Source organism: Apostichopus japonicus, chromosome 12 (genome assembly GCF_037975245.1).
Source record: "Apostichopus japonicus isolate 1M-3 chromosome 12, ASM3797524v1, whole genome shotgun sequence".
NCBI classification, from domain to species: Eukaryota; Metazoa; Echinodermata; class Holothuroidea; order Aspidochirotida; family Stichopodidae; genus Apostichopus; species Apostichopus japonicus.
Window position 1 is genome coordinate 6,075,857 of NC_092572.1, and position 21,234 is coordinate 6,097,090.

General features: G+C 34.9%; 1 protein-coding gene across 9 annotated transcripts in view; it reads right to left on the minus strand.

The window, feature by feature from the left end:
• LOC139977877 (uncharacterized) overlaps positions 1-21,234 on the minus strand; it is a 221,559-nt gene that overhangs the window by 50,630 nt on the left and 149,695 nt on the right. For all 9 annotated transcript variants that reach the window (XM_071987580.1, XM_071987579.1, XM_071987576.1 and 6 more), the window contains 22 exons: positions 20,642-20,740; positions 19,702-19,851; positions 18,798-18,938; positions 18,247-18,345; positions 17,908-18,060; positions 17,245-17,385; positions 15,373-15,471; positions 14,623-14,772; positions 13,283-13,423; positions 12,420-12,518; positions 11,209-11,361; positions 10,455-10,574; positions 10,037-10,135; positions 8,891-9,043; positions 8,078-8,221; positions 6,922-7,020; positions 5,981-6,133; positions 5,441-5,578; positions 4,815-4,913; positions 2,543-2,710; positions 1,428-1,559; positions 479-577 (listed from right to left, as the gene is read on the minus strand). In XM_071987580.1, the coding sequence (XP_071843681.1) occupies positions 479-577; positions 1,428-1,559; positions 2,543-2,710; positions 4,815-4,913; positions 5,441-5,578; positions 5,981-6,133; positions 6,922-7,020; positions 8,078-8,221; positions 8,891-9,043; positions 10,037-10,135; positions 10,455-10,574; positions 11,209-11,361; positions 12,420-12,518; positions 13,283-13,423; positions 14,623-14,772; positions 15,373-15,471; positions 17,245-17,385; positions 17,908-18,060; positions 18,247-18,345; positions 18,798-18,938; positions 19,702-19,851; positions 20,642-20,740 (2,829 nt within the window). The remainder of the gene's footprint in view (positions 1-478; positions 578-1,427; positions 1,560-2,542; positions 2,711-4,814; positions 4,914-5,440; positions 5,579-5,980; positions 6,134-6,921; positions 7,021-8,077; positions 8,222-8,890; positions 9,044-10,036; positions 10,136-10,454; positions 10,575-11,208; positions 11,362-12,419; positions 12,519-13,282; positions 13,424-14,622; positions 14,773-15,372; positions 15,472-17,244; positions 17,386-17,907; positions 18,061-18,246; positions 18,346-18,797; positions 18,939-19,701; positions 19,852-20,641; positions 20,741-21,234) is intronic.

The window sequence follows — 21,234 nt, forward strand, 5'->3', positions numbered from 1 at the left end:
ATGTTGGAAGATATGATGTGTCGGAACATAGGGCAGTCACCAGTTTCGCCACATGACAATCTGTGAGATATAAACTCCTGTGTACTGTAAGGGGCTCATATTTATCTCTGGCAGTAAGGAATGCTACCACCTTTCAGACTTCCGGTTCCTTAGCAGGTTGGAGCCTATTACAAGATATTATAGATATACAAGTAGGCGTTCCATATGAAAAAAAATCACCAAAGAAGGGAAAGGCCTTCACCAAAGAAGAAGTAATAGTTCAGAACAGTGCAGAACTTGTTAAGCTGGAAGACTACTTTTTTCCTTGAAATTCAACTTTAAAGGACTTTTTGGAAAATATCAAACTTTACCTACTTTTCAAGGACTTTCAAGTACCCATAGGAACCCTGATCTTTGCACCCATATCCACCTCCCAGCAAACCACCCCAACCCCCTCAAAGGAGCAAGAAATCGTGAAGCAAAGAGAAATTCATTATACCTAAGACTTCGCAGAATAATCCAAACCAGTCAGGTGGACACTCGCACTGGCTGTCAATGCACTGTCCTCCATTCAGACAAGGTGGGTCGCACTCTGGCTCTGTTAGGATTTAACAAAATAAACTTTCATGGAGAGCTTCATAATCTTGTGGCCTCAACCCAACAGTATTCATTGAATCCCACAAAGTAAGTTTTAAGTTAAGTAACATCTATTATGCAGCAGATGAATTTCTGTCTTGACATCACAACTCAATTGGAGATATAACATTTACAACAGCATCAGAGTATTTTACAATAAAATAACATGACTTTATCATTTGCCAGGAAAATGAGTTCTGTCTGAACATCCCAACTCAATTAGAGATATAACATTTACAACAAACATTAGAGTGCTATACTATAAATAATATGATTTTGGGTGAGTTTGACTTTAAAAGAAAGATAAATCACTGAAATATCTCTTATAAAGCATTAGAGGGTGAAGCACAGGCTGAAAGAGACTGTATCCAAAATGGCCCGCTAGAGAGGGGGTCTTGTGAAAAACTCATCCCTGGTTTTTCCATTAGATAAACTTAATCATATCAATGCCAAGGCCGTCTCACACAACTTTACCAACGTTAATAGTATTTTTTCACACCCATACACTTAAGTATGTACAATTCAAACAGTTGCTCACAGGACACTATGGTGCAACCACATCTTTTCAGTTCCTCAGGGCCATCCCTTAGCAGACAGCCCAAATCAGAGGCCCTATTAAAACTCATTGACAGGTTCTATTAATGCACCTGGGTGGGAGGGTGTGAAGACAGGGAAGTGATTTAAGTGTCTTGTGTAAGGACACATGCAACTAAATGATCTCACCAGTACTCAAACCTTGAAGATCAATGCTAGGAATGATAAAATGATAGTAGACAGTACTATTTGCTTGCTGATGATATAGTTCTACCTACCAAGTACATTGATGTGGTAAGATATAGACTGAGGTCCAATGGTACACTTGTAGAGACCAGCGTCATCTTCGGTTGCATTGGCTATAATCAGATGCGTCTCCAGGGGTGAGATGAATTCAGCGTAGACTGAATCTAATTGATGTAGATGAGCAGAAAATTAACAAGAATTGAGCGCATGATGAACCAGGTGAGAGAGGAAAAACAGGTACTGTCTAGATAAAATTTACACCATCCTCAAGAATTGAGTGCTTGATTAAATACGGAGGAATGGACAAGCAACTACTGTTTAGATAAAACTTACACAATCCTCAAGGAAATATACAAAATATAACAATGATAATCATAATAATAATAGTGACATTCAGCTTTGCCTGCAATTTAACATGATGCATCTGTATAAGTGTTATGAGAACAAAAAAAGCACAAGATTAAAAGTATTCTTTCCCTTGGTATGCCTACAAATACCAGAACAAGGTTCTAAGTTGAAGCACAAGTATTAAGCTTATAATATTACTTTATATGCTAGATTTCCTTAGTACTACCCCAAGCATGGGTACTAGTGCAAAATCCAATAGGTCGCATAAGAGTCGACTGACAACTATGCTAAACTATGACAGTACTATGACTAGTACAAGAGAGCAACTTTATCCAAGTCTGTAGACTGTACCTAACAATATGCTATAATGTTTATTCATAACAGCAATTTGCATATTTGTTTTATCATATATGGTGGAGTGTTAGCTCAGTGGTTAACGCCGGTGCCTTCCAATCATAAGGTCCCCAGTTCGAGTCACTCCAAGATTAATGTATGTCGTCCAGTTACAGAGTTGATGACAATTCATAATCATGGATGTTAAATATGAATGTAAGAGACTGATTTCGGTCAGCTTGCGGCTTTGATAAGCCAATGATGGCTTCTTTGCGAGTTCTTGTTTACAGGAGGATCTAAAATACATACATACAGATACATACATATATTATGTTTGGATGGATTGATGCCACAAACAGAAATGAGGAAGTGTGACAGTTCTATATATATAAATAAAACATGTTTCCATATGGTAGGATCAAATGGTATGTGTGATAGAACATATTTTCTAGGTAATGGAAAATACCTGAAACAGCGGTTGTTATGACTCTCCCTTCTGGATTGCGCCATGTTGGATTAAAGTAGAGGCCGTTGCTACTGGCGATGCAGATGTACGTGTTGTTGCCACCAATAAAGGGTGGCTGTGGATCCATTGGGATGATGGTGAGGTTAACATCCACTCCTCGAGGCCCGACTGAAAATGAAGAAAGAGTCGGTAACTGTGAATAACTTAAGTTCCTGCTTCAATATTTAATCGTTCATTCCAAAAGAATGATCCTGCTATTAGTATAAGACTAATAAAGGATCACCTTCCAAAAGAATGATCCTACTGTTAGTCTGTGACTGATAAAGGATCACTTTCCAACAGAATTATCCTACTATTAGTCTGTGACTGATAAAGGATCACCTTCCAAAAGAATGATCCTACTATTAGTCTGTGACTGATAAAGGATCACCTTCCAACTAAATTATCCTACTATTAGTCTGTGTGACTGATAAAGGATCCCCTACCAACAGAATGATCCTACTATTTTGTGACTGATAAAGGATCACCTTCCAAAAGAATGATCCTACTATTAGTGTGTGACTGATAAAGGATCACCTACCAACAGAATGATCCTACTATTTTGTGACTGATAAAGAATGATCCTATTTTTTTGTGACTGATAAAGGATCACCTACCAACAGAATGATCCTACTATATTTAAAATTTATACTATATTTTGACTGTTGGAGGATCCCTCTGCAAATACTTGATTCTCTATTTTTAACAGTTGATAAATCATTCTACAGGTTATTGATCCTGACATACTATATTTTGAATGTTACAGGATCACTCTACCAATACTTGAATCTCTATTTTTAATAGTTGATAAATCACTCTACAGGTTATTGATCCTGACATACTATATTTTGGCTGTTGAAGGATCACTCTGCCAATACTTGAATCTCTATATTTAATAGTTGATAAATCACTCTACAGGTGATTGATCCTGATATACTATATTTTGACTGTTACAGGATCACTCTGTCAATACTTGATACTCTATTTTTAATAGTTGATAAATCACTCTTAAGGTTATTGATCCTGACATACTATATTTTGGCTGTTGAAGGATCACTCTGCCAATATTTGATCCTCTATATTTAATAGTTGATAAATCACTCTTAAGGTTATTGATCCTGACATACTATATTTTGGCTGTTGAAGGATCACTCTGCCAATACTTGAATCTCTATATTTAATAGTTGATAAATCACTCTACAGGTGATTGATCCTGATATACTATATTTTGACTGTTACAGGATCACTCTGCCAATACTTGAATCTCTATATTTAATAGTTGATAAATCACTCTACAGGTGATTGATCCTGATATACTATATTTTGACTGTTACAGGATCGCTCTGTCAATACTTGATACTCTATTTTTAATAGTTGATAAATCACTCTACAGGTTATTGATCCTGACAAACTATATTTTGGCTGTTGAAGGATCACTCTGCCAATATTTGATCCTCTATATTTAATAGTTGATAAATCACTCTACAGGTGATTGATCCTGATATACTATATTTTGACTGTTACAGGATCACTCTGCCAATACTTGAATCTCTATATTTAATAGTTGATAAATCACTCTACAGGTTATTGATCCTGACATACTATATTTTGGCTGTTGAAGGATCACTCTGCCAATATTTGATCCTCTATATTTAATAGTTGATAAATCACTCTACAGGTGATTGATCCTGATATACTATATTTTGACTGTTACAGGATCACTCTGCCAATACTTGAATCTCTATATTTAATAGTTGATAAATCACTCTACAGGTGATTGATCCTGATATACTATATTTTGACTGTTACAGGATCACTCTGCCAATACTTGAATCTCTATATTTAATAGTTGATAAATCACTCTACAGGTGATTGATCCTGACATACTATATTTTGACTGTTACAGGATCACTCTGCCAATACTTGAATCTCTATATTTAATAGTTGATAAATCACTCTACAGGTGATTGATCCTGATATACTATATTTTGACTGTTACAGGATCACTCTGTCAATACTTGATACTCTATTTTTAATAGTTGATAAATCACTCTACAGGTTATTGATCCTGACATACTATATTTTGGCTGTTGAAGGATCACTCTGCCAATATTTGATCCTCTATATTTAATAGTTGATAAATCACTCTACAGGTTATTGATCCTGATATACTATGTTTTGACTGTTACAGGATCACTCTGTCAGCACTAGGTTCTGAACTTTGTCATCTTACCATCTATTTCACAAGCCTGTCCTGCAAATCCACTCGTACAGAAGCAGCTACCATATTGGCATTCGGCACCGTTCAGACACTCGGGGAAGCAATCTCCAGCTAAGAAGTCAAGAATAATGAGATTTGAATACATTACATATATTTTAAAAAGGTAGCTGAAAATAACTATGACCTCTCTTTGAATGAGATGTTCACTTTTCCATGGGAGTTTTAGTCTCAGGTATAACAAAACCACTGAGCAATATTTGATTCATTTAAAAATCAATATTTTTGTGTTAAAATTTTACAGCAGATGTACACTGTCCAACAGACCATTGTGGATGGCAAAATAATAAAAAAGATCATAAATTAAAAAAATTCTAAAAAACTAAATTAATCAATCAGAAAAAGAAACTGCAAGTTAAATCACAAGCAGCAACTTTAATGAACTTAGGTCGGTGAAAGACCAAGTGACATCTACTATCCGGTCTCTATCCAGCCTCTATCCAGCCTCTTAGTATTGGATCAGTTCTATAGGCATCAACCTGAATTACGTATGAATTAATTAATTACACATTCTCGTGTTAATTATGTATGAATTAATTAATTACACAGTCTCCTATATAATCATAGGTGTGTATACTTACGTCTTGGCTCAAGGAAAAACGTATTTGAGATGTCCCCCACTCTGCAGGTGTAATTTCCAGCGTCCGAAAATTGTAAGTCTCCAATGTCCAACTTTATCTGGTCAACCTTTGAACCTTTTGTGGTGATTCGTCTCTTGGCTGCCAAAAGGAAAACGAAAAAAGAGATTTTGATTACGAAATGGATGATGATTTCAAATTGCCAAATTTGGACTAAATAACTTGGATTAAACTTAAAAAGTCCCTGGAAATGGGGATAACTCATAGACCAATATCACTAATAGATTTGAATTTCATTTATTTGTTTTATCGCCAATTGTGTACAATGGGAAAGGAAGTCTCCTATAAAGTCTTAGAAAGACTTAACAAGGTAGGAGACTCCCTGGGAGAAAAGAAAAGGAAAAAAATATATATATATAATTTTTTTTTTTTTTTTTTTTTTTAAATTGAGTCAAGGTGGTCATTCCATGCCATAGTCATTGTTATTGATCATGTGTGCTCAAAAAAGCTTAAAACATAAACAAAAACAAGAGATATGCTTACTGGATCTGATCCTGTTGCCTTCTGGTGAGTACCACATTGGAAACTGGTAGTCAGGGTTTGATCCTCTCACCTCACAAACTATTCTGATGTTGCTCCCAACGATCGGATAATCTGCTTTCTGGATCTTGATCCTCACTTGAAAGTCTGAGCCAACTAAAGAAATCAAACCATCAAGAGAGTGATCATATATCTTTAATATTCAAACTGGTATCAAATTGACTTTTTCAAATTAAACTTGGACATTGCAGAAAGAAGAAATGGGATCATTGCCAGGTTAATGGCAAAGATATATATACTGTATATTGCATGTCATCATATGTATGCAGCCACAGCTTTTAGTCCTTAACTGACAAAGAAAATTATATTGTACTTTTACTTTCATATTTTGACATAGAAAATAATTGAAACATGACCTATAAATGAATGATGTTACTGTAACTTGTTAAATGTATTAGCTTGGGAAGGGCAGAAAAAAAGCTGTGAATAGTGTTTGAAGACATATCTCTAGTAATGTTTTTACACCTTTCTCATTGTAATAGAATTTTTGTTGTAAGAAAATAGTATAGTGTTCCGTTCATGTTAAAACTTAATTTGATTTATAATGATAAGCCTGTGTGCAACATCATTACGGAGGAAAGATAACTGCATTGGCGTCAAGATGTCTGCACAAAACAATTTCAATTTTTCAGACTACTTCTTAGCCCGAACATATGTTGTATATGACGTAGACAAAGCTAAAAACATATTCAGGTCAAGTTAGTCCACTGTCAGTGAATCAGAAAGGAAAATTTTGTTCTCATATTTTGTTTTGCCTTGGGTGTTTCTTGTCACGGTTTCTTCCCTACAGGGTGTATCTTAATGCGTGATATAATAGTGGAATGAATATGTTCGTACCTCGGATAAAAATGTAACATGCTGTTCACGGCTCTAATTAAACTTACTTATGTTCTGACAGAAGCTGCCACTAGTCATTGACGGACACTCACACTGTGAGGCTACACAGACACCTCCATTCATACAAGGAACAGAACACTCGACCTCTATAATAGGGAGAACGAGAGAGAGAGGAAGAAAACTGATGTGTATTATTAGTAAAACAAACAAACAAGGAACATGGCAAAACATCCTCTAAGGAAGATGAATAGAGAGAGAGATTCATTTTATTACAACCAAGAAGAATAGACTGATGATTTCATTGGTATGACTGTACATGACAAAATTGAAATCATGACAATAGCTATGAAATATTGGATCATCTCTCCAAATATTATGTGACATGTGACCAAAACTATGCAAGGTGAAAGAGTTTTCAATACAACCTTAAAGTCACTGCACCAACGAAATTACAAAATATGCTATCATCTTGTATAACTATATTAGCTATGTCAACTTAAACAGACTTAAAATTTGAATTAAGTGAAAGGAAAGAAAAAACATCTAGGCTTAAGTCTTCCACATTATTTCAAATAACAACAACACATTAGGAATACATGTGAATTATCATGTGAAGTGTTCAGCTATAGTCATACCTATGATGTTGAATACATGTTAATTATCATGTAGAGTTCAGCTATCATCTTACCTATGATGTTGAATACATGTTGAATACATGTTAATTATCATGTAAAGAGTTCAGCTATCATCTTACCTATGATGTTGAATACATGTTGAATACATGTTAATTATCATGTAAAGAGTTCAGCTATCATCTTACCTATGATGTTGAATACATGTTGAATACATGTTAATTATCATGTAAAGAGTTCAGCTATCATCTTACCTATGATGTTGAATACATGTTGAATACATGTGAATTATCATGTAAAGAGTTCAGCTATCATCTTACCTATGATGTTGAATACATGTTGAATACATGTTATCATGTAAAGAGTTCAGCTATCATCTTACCTATGATGTTGAATACATGTGAATTATCATGTTAATTATCATGTAAAGAGTTCAGCTATCATCTTACCTATGATGTTGAATACATGTGAATTATCATGTTAATTATCATGTAAAGAGTTCAGCTATCATCATACCTAAGATGTTGAATACATGTGAATTATCATGTTAAGAGTTTGGCTATCATCATACCTAAGATGTTGACCACTACCGAGGTCATCTGCTCGTTACCCAAGATGCAAGTGTACGTCCCCCCATCACTGACAGCTGCTTTTTTAATCATCAGCTTAGCGATGTTGGGCTCCATTATAACCATATACACACGATGTTGAGTGTCTAAAAATAATAAAATAGATAAATAAATAAGATTATAACATCCATGAAACCTCAGGTTTTCATCATTAGAAGGAATGATGGTTGATGCATGATGATAAATGATTAATTTGGTCAGAAACCACTTAAAAAACAGTTAGTAGAAATTATAATATGGTGTTAATATCACATCTCTTTTACAAGCTGTTTTGTTCTAAGCTTTTCTTTTTTAGTTTGGTATGTTTTTTCTTTTCCTGCTGTTTTTTTGTTACTTTGTTTTGTATTTCTGGCTTCCCATCATCTGAAATTATTTTCATTTTAAGTACTAGACACCTTCAAAGACTTCCGTGTACTTGTGAGAAAAGAAACTTGAAATTAAATTGAATGGCACTGGATATTTACCACAGTGATATAAATTTTGTTAAGAATGGTAAAGTTTGCAATTATAATGTGGTGAGAAATAAATAAGTGGAATCTTTCTCAGTGATGACATCCGTTAAGAAATTTCTAAAATTTCTTTTTCTTCAAAAGTCCCTCATACTCTCAGTGATGATGATTCAAAGGACATGTCTAATGAAGAGTTCTTTTGGGTGATGTTTGGAAAATGTCATCGGGCAAAACAGCAACACAAGACGATGCTAAAGTGAGATATTTTAATTTTAATCCTTGGAGCAAATTTCAATCACATCTTACTATTTTTGATTGGAAGTCGGGTGCCATCTGGTCCAATCCATATAGGGGTCATGGAAGAGTTGCTTGGTACCCTGCAAAGTATGTCTACTTTATCGCCGACCCTTGGCTGCGGGGTGCTGGGACCGATGATTTCGATGATAATCGTAGATTGTTCTGTCGAAGAGAAATACAGCATGAAGCATTTTAACAAATGTGTTTGACAGGTCATTAATTATATATGCTAACAGTCAGAGTATCTGAAATGTTTGATGTTAATAACTATGATGAGGACTTGAATCCTTCATTCTGAATGTGATTAAACTGGACCAGACTCAATTCACATGAACTCACATGACCTGACCTGACCTGACCTGACCTGACCTGACATGAAGCAAACTGGATTGAATTACACACTGTAATATATATATATATATATATGCTAACAGACATCTGAAAGTATGTTAACAAACTGAAAAAGACTTTAATCCCTGATATGGAATGTGGCTGGACTGGACTGTACTCAGCTGACCTGACCTGACCTGACTTGACATAGAAATGAGATTTTAAAATCTTAGCAAATTTTATAATTACTACAATCCCTGGAGAAGTTAAGAAACAGGAAGCTCTGGTATTCATTTCTTGCATAACATTCTTCTAGAGCATTATGAAAACTATAGGCATGACCAAACATACTGCTGTGATGTTAAATTCAACATATAAAAGTTGTAAGCCAGATTGTTTTATACTAGATTCAAGTTAACAAATGAATTAAAGTAGGTTTTGTGAAACAACACCCAGAGTAAATAAAGCAGTCCTATAAACGAAAGAGTTTTTAAAACGTACAGTTCGAAATGTTGGCGTGATTGTCCTATTTCTCAAATTATAATTAGTGTGTTGAAGAAGTGACTTCAGCTCATTATGGAGTGGGTGTTTCTCGTCTCTATGAATTTTATGAGAAAACCTTTAAGATCTCTCATGGCTGCATTGTTAACTTGGTTAATAAGGGTGTTTACATCTAGGCTAAAATTTTTGGCACAGTAACGCAATGAGGCTCTAATTCTTTCTGATCCTTTACAAGCAATAAATGGTACCAGACAGGAACAGTGTATATAATATGAGGTAAAATATAGGTATTAAAAGTACAGTAGTCTGGTAGTAAATTTTTACCTTGTATCTGACAAGCCAACCCTGTGTAGCCCTCCAGGCACTCGCAGAGTCCTTCTACACAGGTGCCTCCATTCAGACAGGGTACATAACAAGAGGCAGCTGAAGATGAACAAAGATTATTATACAGATAAATCTACAGCTTTTGATTTAATATGCTAAGAAAAACAATAAATTATATTATAACATGATCGACTATATTTTAATATTGTTCATTGCATTCCATTGCTAAAATTGCTGTAATCATTTTCAACAAGTTTCAGACTATTAGGCTTGAATCAATCATTAAATGTCTTCCAAAATAAACATGAATGCTGAAAATGTAGCAAGATAACATAGCCAAGTGTCTGTTTGTATTTTCTACATTTGGCAGCAGCTGGTAAAGTGGCCATGGTTTAAATATTATGATAGATCGACTCACCCTCAACTTCTATTTCCACGGTTGAGGTCAAAGGTCCCATCTGACAGACTAATGTTCCAAGCCTGCCCTCATCAAGGTTTCTGAGGGTGATTTGTGTTGTCATGGAATCGATAACAGAAACTGAAGGAGAAAGAAAGGAAAGAAGGAAGACATACATCAAAAGACATTTTGTGTTGGAATGTAACATTTGTGTAACTCTAACTAAACCATGGTTTGCATAGCCATTGAAAGTAATCATTAAAGTTTTTTGGTAGATTGTAGCATGGTATCATTTAATTTAGTGCAGTCACATTTGTGTTAAATACAGAAATTAAATCTATCATTTCCTTTCATTTCATTTCCAAAGCTAATGCCTACATTACATCACTCATGTTGATGTAAGTGGAATTGGTTGACTAAATTGACACATTCCTTTCTTTCTTTTTTTATGCAGTACCAGGTCTTGGAGTCCAGTAGGTAGTAATGGAGAGATTGTAGAATATTTAACGACCAAAAATGTACATTTTACATAAAACTGATGTACACAAATCCACCTTCTAAATAAACTATCCCATTAGAAATATTAGTATTACATTCAGGAGAAGCATTTTGGTTTTGAATAAACCTTTTTGAATATCCACAACATAACTTGCATGATCATATTTAATCTGTGCTCATTGTAATTTAATGAACATAATATGAAAAACTGAATGAGTTTTCATCTTTTTCTGCTAAATATCATATTCCGAACATGGGTATTACTGTTGATGATTACCTTCGTAGTCTATTGGTTGTCCCTGGTTATCTAAATGCCAGATTGGGTTCATGTCTGGAGTATCCCCACTGACTACACACTCCAGGGAAATGTCAGACCCAGCTACTGGTGGGGTTGGATTCTCTGGCAGCCACACGATGTCGATTGTGTAGGCTGCAAGTCCAATAATAATAATAATCACAATAAAGGCTCATAAGCACAACTACTACAGAAACTGCTGTGCTGGAAAACAACTAAATAAATCTCAAAGTAACGATATAAAAGTTAAACCTGGTCGAGATTCTGGCTGAAATCAGAACAATTGACAATAAGTAGTGTTTTAATTGCTTCTTAAAAGTAGCAGCATTTTGGACTTCTTTAAGGCTGTCGGGAAGCTTATTCCACAATTCAGGTCCAGCCTTCGCAAACGAGCAATACCCATACAAGGATTTAACTTGAGGCTCTTTCAATAACGTATTTCTGCTACGGTCAGAGGTTACCAATAGTAGAATAATGCAATGGTTTGATCAATGTGGAGGGAAATACTATTTTATGTTAATAATAATCATAAATGGCAATGTGAGAAGATACACCAAGTAACCAAATTGTAGGAAATTACTCAATAAGCAGGGAAAATAATAATTTTTGAGTATAAAGTATGCTGCAGTGAAGTGAAGTAAAATTTATAGATATTCATCATAAAATGACAATATAATAAAATGGACTACAGAATCTCAAAAATAGGATAAAAAAAAAAAGTTATCTATGTATCATACAATTCAAAGTCTTAATACTTCTAGGTAAAAATGCTCGCCTAAACCGTTCTGTCCGCATACGTGGGATAGTGTAAAATCTACATGGTTTCATGTAAAAATCAAAGAGAGGGTGATCGGAATCCTCGACTATAGAAGAAGCACACTGACATATTATACGATCAATAAAATCATCCGTGATGGTAGAATACAACTTGATGGATTTATTCAAGTAGTCAAATTGTCCTTTTAGACTACTCCAGCTCAAGGCTGGATTAGCTCCATTGATAGAGCACACAACTGAAAAATATTTTACAGCCAAACATGTTGGTTCACTTTGGGCAACTATACATGCCATGTTTAAAATATTTGATAAACATCTTTATATTACTGAAAACAAATCTGTCCAACAAAGACCACACTAGGCATTGCTGTAATTTTAATGTCAAGTAAAAACTTTATCTCAAAATATTGGCTCACAGGGTATTTCACAATATTCTCCAATGAAACCTGGCATGCACTCGCAGAACCCGTTCTCACAGTTCCCTCCATAGCGACACTGCTCCTCGCATTGTGGGTCTGTTTTACAAAAAGACAGAAGTTTATTAAAGTCTGTAAAACTGTTATCAACACATTCAACAAGAATTTCAATAGCTATTATAGGAGTACATTTCTTTAATCTCCTTGACAACATGAAATCAAATCTCATCAGTTGACTTTTTCAGATTTCATCTTTTTTTTTCTTTCAACCAGGAATGTCAAGAAGTGTTTATGTTTATTGGAAAATAAAAACAACATGACAGAAAATGTATCCATTTAAACAATAATTGATACAATCAGACATCTAACATTTATGTTTACAATAATATCTAGCCTCTGTAGAAGATCCTGCTAGGATCGAAACGTTAGGCCAACTAACTTTACACATTCTCTTACACAGGCTCTTTAGTGGATAAGCAGTATGCCAACAGGTTTGTTTCATTTTTTAAATAATATCTCTCCGATCATAAGGATCAGTTGACTGAACATCTGCACATACTGTGTAAACCTCAAAAGGTGATATCTTAAACTGACTCACTTATGCACTCAGATAATATATTAAATTTATTATAATGTATACTGTAATAACCCTTTTTTTCCCCCATTCCAGAGAGTTACTGAAGACTCATAAATATTGCAAGAGTCCCTGCTAAATTTCATTCAACTTTAGTCATCTTGCTACATGGAATATAAGGAATTTGTTCTGTGAGCAAGCTATTAACTTTTCATATTCAAAGTAGAGGTGAATAATTGTTGTTTTTTTACTTAAATTCTTGTCAAGAAAAAAGGGCAGGCTAACGTACCCTGTAACACAATCGTGTAATCAAACTGCTTTGGGCCGACACCGCATACGTATAAGCCACCGTCGCTCAATTTGGAGTTGCGGATACGTAGCCTCGTCGAAAATGGTGAGATGATTTCGGAGTAAATATGTCTGTTTCCACCTGAGAGAGGATGAAAATAATATTAATTTAGATTTCATCAAAAGTAGCAGATCAGTGATTACTCATATACAGATCCAATGAATTCACATTGCAACTATGCATTATTCAATTCAAATAACATTTCTTTTCTTCATATGCTTTACAGCAGTACATCACAAAATGATACGAAGTAGCTATAATTACACGTATGATGGGCACCAGAATAAACAAGAATGTTTATCAAAGCTAGTGACCAAGATGAAAAAAATATTAACAACAGTGACCTATTGTTATGAACGAATGTATGGTCCTACTTAGAGAATTCACGGCCCCTCCTAGACCATCAAGAATTGATCATTTACGTGGATAATAAATATTAGTATCCTAGATAAAGGATAACAAATATTAGTAACCAATACAAAGGATATTAAATATTAGTAACCTATACAAAGGATATTAAATATTAGTAACCTATACAAAGGATATTAAATATTAGTAACCTAGATAAAGGATAATTTATATTAGTAACCTAGATAAAGGATAATTAATATTAGTAACCTAGATAAGGATGAACTTAGAAGAGAGTACAGTTGTAAACCTAACTATAAAAAGGTTACTTCCATCTTTCTATTCTGTAAATCATTCAGAAATATACCCAACCATCTCCCCATACCCTACAATCCCCATCATGCACCCTGCCCTTCCGCACATTCCCCCTCCCTATATCCACATTCCTCATCGACATCCCCCACCATGCTCATCATCCATCCTGCCCATCCCTAACATGCCCCCCCCCCACATTATCCATCCACATCCCATACCCCACGATCCACATCCTTCATCATGTCCTCCCCCAAATGCCCCCTCCCATATCCTACATTCCCCATCCACATCCCGATTCACTACCATCTTCATCCTTCATCCTGCACTTGCCCCACATGACCCCTCCCAATACCCCACAGTCTCCATCCACATCCCAACACTCCACCATCTTAATCCTGCCCTTCTCCAAAATGCCCCTTCCCCATATCCTTCATTCCCGATCCACCAACATCCTCGATACTGCCCTTCCCCCACATTGCCCATCCTCATACCCCACATTCTCCATACCCCACCATCCTCACCTGCCCTTCCCCCACATGCCCCCTCCCTTCATTCTCTTCATTGCACATCTAAACCCTCTTTCCCATCCAATAACCATAACATTATGATTGTAATACCTTCATTCAGTGCAAGGATCCTTGACCCTAGAGGATCATACCAGACAGGTGCTCCACTGGTGTAGTTACCCTCCACTTGGCACAGGAAACTGAGATCTTCACCAAGCTCTCCGGTTTGCTCAGGGGGGATGGACACAAATATGTTAATATCTAGAAACAGAGGCCAAGGAATTAAAATAATTCAACATGAAGAGTTGTCAACATCAAAGATGAAAGAGTGTTTCCTTTCCTTTTCTTTTCATTTGATTACACAAGAGTGGGTAGAAAATGGATCTAGTTTTGGGAGTTACACTGAATTAAATAACAAAAGCTTCAAATTGAAAACAAGTCACTACAAAAAAAAAAACCAAAAAAAAACAAGGAAACATATTAAAGAAGGATAATTCATAACATTTTTCAATGATATAACTTCTACTGCTATGGAGCAACTGTGAACCTTAAAGTGAACTTGTATAGCAAATGTTGCAGACCTAATGGCTACTTGCTAGTAAACTAATACAATGAAAAAAAAAGGAAATGGACTCATATTTATATCAACAAGATATTTGTTATCGAATATGTCATTACAGATTTTGGTATTATTTTTTTCCTCAAAACTGCCACAAATTCATCAAGAAATGTGCCAAATTTTCTTCCCAAATATTAAACACAACATCACATATAATTTCAAATTTCCTTTAAAAGGATTCTTCCTTCAACAAATTCATAATTTATGAATAATCTACATGAAAACAAGAATAGAATTCCTACCGATGTGCTGACAGTATTCGCCGTATATTCCTTGTGGACACTGGCATGCGCCATCTCTACAAACACCTCCGTGTAGGCACAGTGGTTCACATCCTGGAGCTATAAGCAAAGTAAAAAATATTGTTTCAGAAATGAATGAAAAAAATCTTCTTTATACTTAATTATTATATTTAAGATTATTATAAATTATCCTGTAGAACATTTAGAAAATGTTATATGAAAGCAATAATTGCATAATATTAATTAAAATATCATATAATTGATTTATTGTGGAAAAGTTTAATTTGGTACATATTTTTCTTCTCTTTTTCTTTCTTCAGGGAGTCTTCTACATTGTTAAGCTGTTGTATGCTTTATGGAAGACTTCCTTTCACATTGTATATTTGCACATGAAAAAACAAAATAAATCAAATCAAATCAAATACTGTAGCTAAGGTAGTTACATTAACTGAGTAGCAGCAACAATTTGTTACAATGAGTATGCAGGGAGGGATATAAATGGGGGTAGTTTGGATCCTGGATGTGGGGGGGGGGGGAGATTGAAGGGGGATGTGGGAGGCTACAACAATTTCCCTTACCTTTTGCATCTACATTAATTGCTTCCATAACAAAGTTACTTACTCTGGCTTACATATTTCTTATAAATCTATGTCAGCCTACATGTTTGTCTACCTTACAGAAGCAAGTGGAATCATTTAAAGGTTAGACTAGTTACAGAATGACTGCAGTTTTTGGAACAACGTAACTACTCTGTTATATTCTAGTATGAAACCATTACTGAGTTCATCCGGAAGAAATTTCAATGTTCTTAATAAGATCTTTTAAGTGAATAGTTTAAGAAAACAAAAATAAATACAATAGGCTTCACAAACAGAAATATTTTTCTCATATTTCATCAACGAATGAATGATATATTTTAACATGAAGTAACTATTAACTTTGGTCAAAGCTTTTCTGTGTACTCTAAGGACGAAATGAAGGTTGTGGTCAAATTAATACACTATTAATTAATTTTTTTAAAGAATTTTGAGGAATATTTATGTAAAGTCAATTTAAAGGTGATAAGTATTGCCCACCAAATATGCTATAAAGTCAGATAATGGTCATCCATGTTCAAATTTCCAATAAGCACTACACAGCCACCCGTGTACTTAGTACCCACACTGAGGCATTTAATTGTATAACCTAACAATCCTCAATGTCTGGGAATAATTTTGAAGACAAGAACTCCCAGGAATAAAGCACTCTTTAATATATATCTAGCCATTTGTAGCTTGATATAAATCTGGGAGCCAATACTGGTCTGCTTTAAGAATTGAGGCATAATGACAGTAGAAATATGTCAAATGCAGATATATGTCCCTGGATGATATCACTATGATAAAATCATATGTTCATATCTGGAACCAATTTTTCAGCTGACCTTTGAAATAAATCAACTTTGAAGGATTATATTTTCAATTGCAAAACACTTAAGGGCATTCCTTCAGTAAATGAATGCATTTATTACTTTAGGAATCACTTTCAAATGCAAAAATTAATTTTTCAGAAAAAAATGACTGAGAAAATTTGGGACAAACATTGGCTCCCTTGGGTATATCTAATTTAATCATTAAGTCAGTTTTCACCATAGTTTGTATTACTTTTTCTGTGTTGTATTGGTTCTTCATTCTTGTTAATAAGATACATATTTCAAGAGCAATACCCAAAAATATAAACAACATTTTGAAGGGTAAAGTAAAAATGGATGTTAAATGTAAGCTTAGAAAGCCATTTGACAACAACTATAGCAGACTAGTCTCAGAATTGTACTTCTGTTCTTCACTGAAATCACAAGTGTTTGGTTTATAATCAGACGTCATATACTATTACCTGTTATGGTAATGTTGATAGAGTCAAGTAGTGATCCGGTTACACAGATGTACTGGCCGCTGATATCAGAGTCCAAGCCAAAGATCGTCAGTTGGTTGATGAAAGCAGTGATCATGTTGGAGACAGCTCTACCCATCCCAACTGAGGAGAAAGAAAATGCAGAAAATAACAGGAATAATTAAACAAATAGATATAGCTTTAGTAAGGTTATATTAAATACTATAGTATTCTTTATTGGTTTTTAATAGGGAAGATGGGGAGAGGAGGAGGGGGGAGAGAGAGAGAGTTACATTTTAATTTGAAACATTGATTAATAAGATAATTTATTTTATTTTATTTCCTTTTATAAACCATTTTGAGAGAAGGTTACCAGTTACAGGGACAAAATGAAGCTATCATCTTCTTGCAAATCTGCTGAAAAGTTATGCAATGAGATATGTGTGACAATATTTGGTGAACGTCTAGGCAAACATCTTTTAGAGCCTTAAAATGTGAATTAAGTATTTAATACCCAAATAATTGTTGACAATATAGTTGAAATAAAAAAAAAATGTTTATTTAATCATAGGAATTATTTCAAACTTTCATGATAATTGTATAGTTAGCAACACAATATTTAAAAATTGTCCAAAAGATATTATCAACTTCACATCTTGCGATTACCTCCAGCCATATCAGGAACTATTGCTCCATCTGGTCCGATCCAAACCAGATCACCGTAGGGATTATCCTCTGGTACCTCGCAGATGAAGGTGACACTTGATCCAAGGGTAGGTACCTGGCCCTCAGGCTCAATGATGGTGATGTACCCCTCCTCTGTTGAAAAACAGGGTATTATATACTCAGTTAACGATTCAAGTTTATTTCAAAACAGCTGATATGAAATATACATGTATGCGTATTAACTTAACTAAATGACTGTCACATCATAGTAACCAATGAGTGATGAAACATTAGCGTGGGTGGGGGGAAGAGGATGGGGAGAGGAAGGAACTTACTTACCCTGTGTTTGACAATACTCTCCTGAAAATCCAATGGCACAATAACAGGAACCTAATGAGCAGGTACCTCCATGAAGACAAGAGGGACTGCAATCGGTGGCTAGAATGATCAAAGAAGAAAGAATATACAACAATATGGAAATAGAACATGCCTGGACTATTAGGATATATGACACTATATAAACTGTACAGGCACACTATCTTTGTTAAATAATACAACATGCCCGGACAATTAGGATAAGACACTATATAAGCTGTACAGGCACAATATCTTTGTTAAATATTAAAACATGCAAGGACTATTAGGATAATACACTATAGAAGCTGTACAGGCACGATATCTTTGTTTAATATTATTAAGATATGAAGACTACCAACTAAGTCAGTTAAGTTTGATCAGTGACAACTTAACAAGTTATGAACTTATGTGCAACAACAACAATAGGATGCAGCAATCAATTGTTGAAATGAGACTATGAAGAATTCATCAAAATTTAGTTAAAGAGATGAAACTGTAGGTTCAGTAAAACAGGGAAATCACTTTCAACTTACAGAGTACTTCTATGTTGATATACTCTGTGTCTAGTACTGTGTAACACTCATAGAGACCACCTGTCGTCTGGTCTATGGCAGTAATCACCAGCTCCGTCTCAAGAGGTGATTTTATGATTGTGTAATGTTGGCTATAGTTTCCTGGTTGGTGAAGAAAGAAAAGAAAATGATAAGAACAGCCACAAGTAGGTACAAAATAATCATATTGTATGGTATGTCAGTACTTCACAGTACTTTATGAGGTCCAATAACTGTTCCTTTATAGACCCACTGTGGATAGGATACTGTACATTAAATCATATATAGTACCTGCTATATGAGGTCCAATAACTGTCCCATTATAGGCCCACTGTGGATAGGCTACTGTATATAAATTAAATCACATATAGTACCTGCATGCTGTATGAGGTCCAGTAACTAATCCATTATAGGCCCACTGTGGATAGGATACTGTATAAATATGTTAAATCATATATAGTACCAGCTATATGAGGTCCAATTACTGTCCCATTATAGGCCCACTGTGGATAGGCTACTGTATATAAATTAAATCATATATAGTACCTGCTGTATGAGGTCCTATAACTGTTCCATTATAGGCCCACTGTGGATAGGATATTGTATATATATGTTAAATCATATATAGTACCTGCTATATGAGGTCCTATAACTGTTCCATTATAGGCCCACTGTGGATAGGATATTGTATATATATGTTAAATCATATATAGTACCTGCTATATGAGGTCCTATAACTGTTCCATTATAGGCCCACTGTGGATAGGATACTGTATATATATGTTAAATCATATATAGTACCTGCTATATGAGGCCCTATAACTGTTCCATTATAGGCCCACTGTGGATAGGCTACTGTATATTTATATTAAATCATATATAGTACCTGATATATGAGGTCCAATAACTGTTCCATTATAGGCCCACTGTGGATAGGATATAAAGTGGTCCCCCTCCAGTACTTCACATGTGAGTCTGACCTGCTGGCCCTCGTAGTATGATGTAATAAAGGGATGGATCACCAAATAACCATCCGCTGAAAGGAAGGATGTGAACATCATCAAAATCAAGCAAACTTATTCTCATGTGCAGGATGCTTGAAAGCAAAAATATTAACTTAAATAAAAGTGACATTCAACATCTAATTACTTTGATGAAGTAAATTCCTACTTTATGCCCCTGCTTATAATATCAACAGCTTCTTCCCTTGGCTAAACATGTTGTGGTTTCCCTAGGCTAGTTGCAACCCATAAACTTCTGGGGACTTAAATTTACCAAATATATACCCTTTTGATGAATGATTAAACAGCACATTGTCTGACTAATTGCTTGTTATTGACTACACATTGACTGACTTGATTGTGCAATGACTCACCCTGATGGCACATTGACTGGCCAGAGTAAAATTTGATATGAAACAGACCCCACGTATGTGAGTGAGCAATAGCACACACATTAATGAAAAGCTTGGAAAACAAAATACTCCATGCCAGGATGAATTTTATCATCAGATTCCATGAAACATGTTATCCTCTGTTCAAATTTCAGGGATGAGCCTGGGGTATAAAAGAATCATGGAACTTTGCAAAAATTGTGGTATAGGCTCCAGTTTACATATGCTACAGTCTGTTAGGTTAATATTTTTTGTCCCCGAAGTAGAAAAGAAATCACGGATATTCCGCAAATTTGTGGAAAAAGCTCATGCCTGAAATGTTCTTGTTTTCTGCTACCCAGCATGGTATGTACCTGCCACAGAAACTTGGTGAGCCAGTGTTTGTTTGCGACCTATGGTAGGTAAGATTGACAATATGAGCCAATCAACTTACCTGGCATACTGCAGTCCGGTCCTCTCCACTCATATGGACACACACAAACAGACTTCATGCAGAGGCCATCATTTTGACATGGGTAAACGCATTCTGTTTCTGTTAGGTTTTTAATAGAAGGACAGGAAAAAATAAAAATATAGCAAAATTTAAGTAATTATCAAGTACTGGAAAAGTGAATGAGCAATTTCCTGTATAAGTGATAAGCACATATTTAACCAGATCAGAATCAAAGACCACCATGAACGATGTAATACATAGACAATAGCAGAAACAGTAGTTATGATTACACATTGAAATTTGGCTCTAAATTGTTTCAAAAACAGACCTGTGTGTATGATATACATACCTTGTTTTTAAACTACAGAGTCATTCAGTGATAGATATAACTGTATCCATGAACTGCACATGCATAACACAACAATACACAATAATACACAACAATAACAATAATACACGTTTCGTATGTCTTATGAGAAGTGAGAATATGCATTTAACATGTTTTTATTAAAACTACAGAGACAGGCAGTGATATCTACTGTATCCATTAACTGCATATATGCATAAACACAATAATACACAATAACAACAAT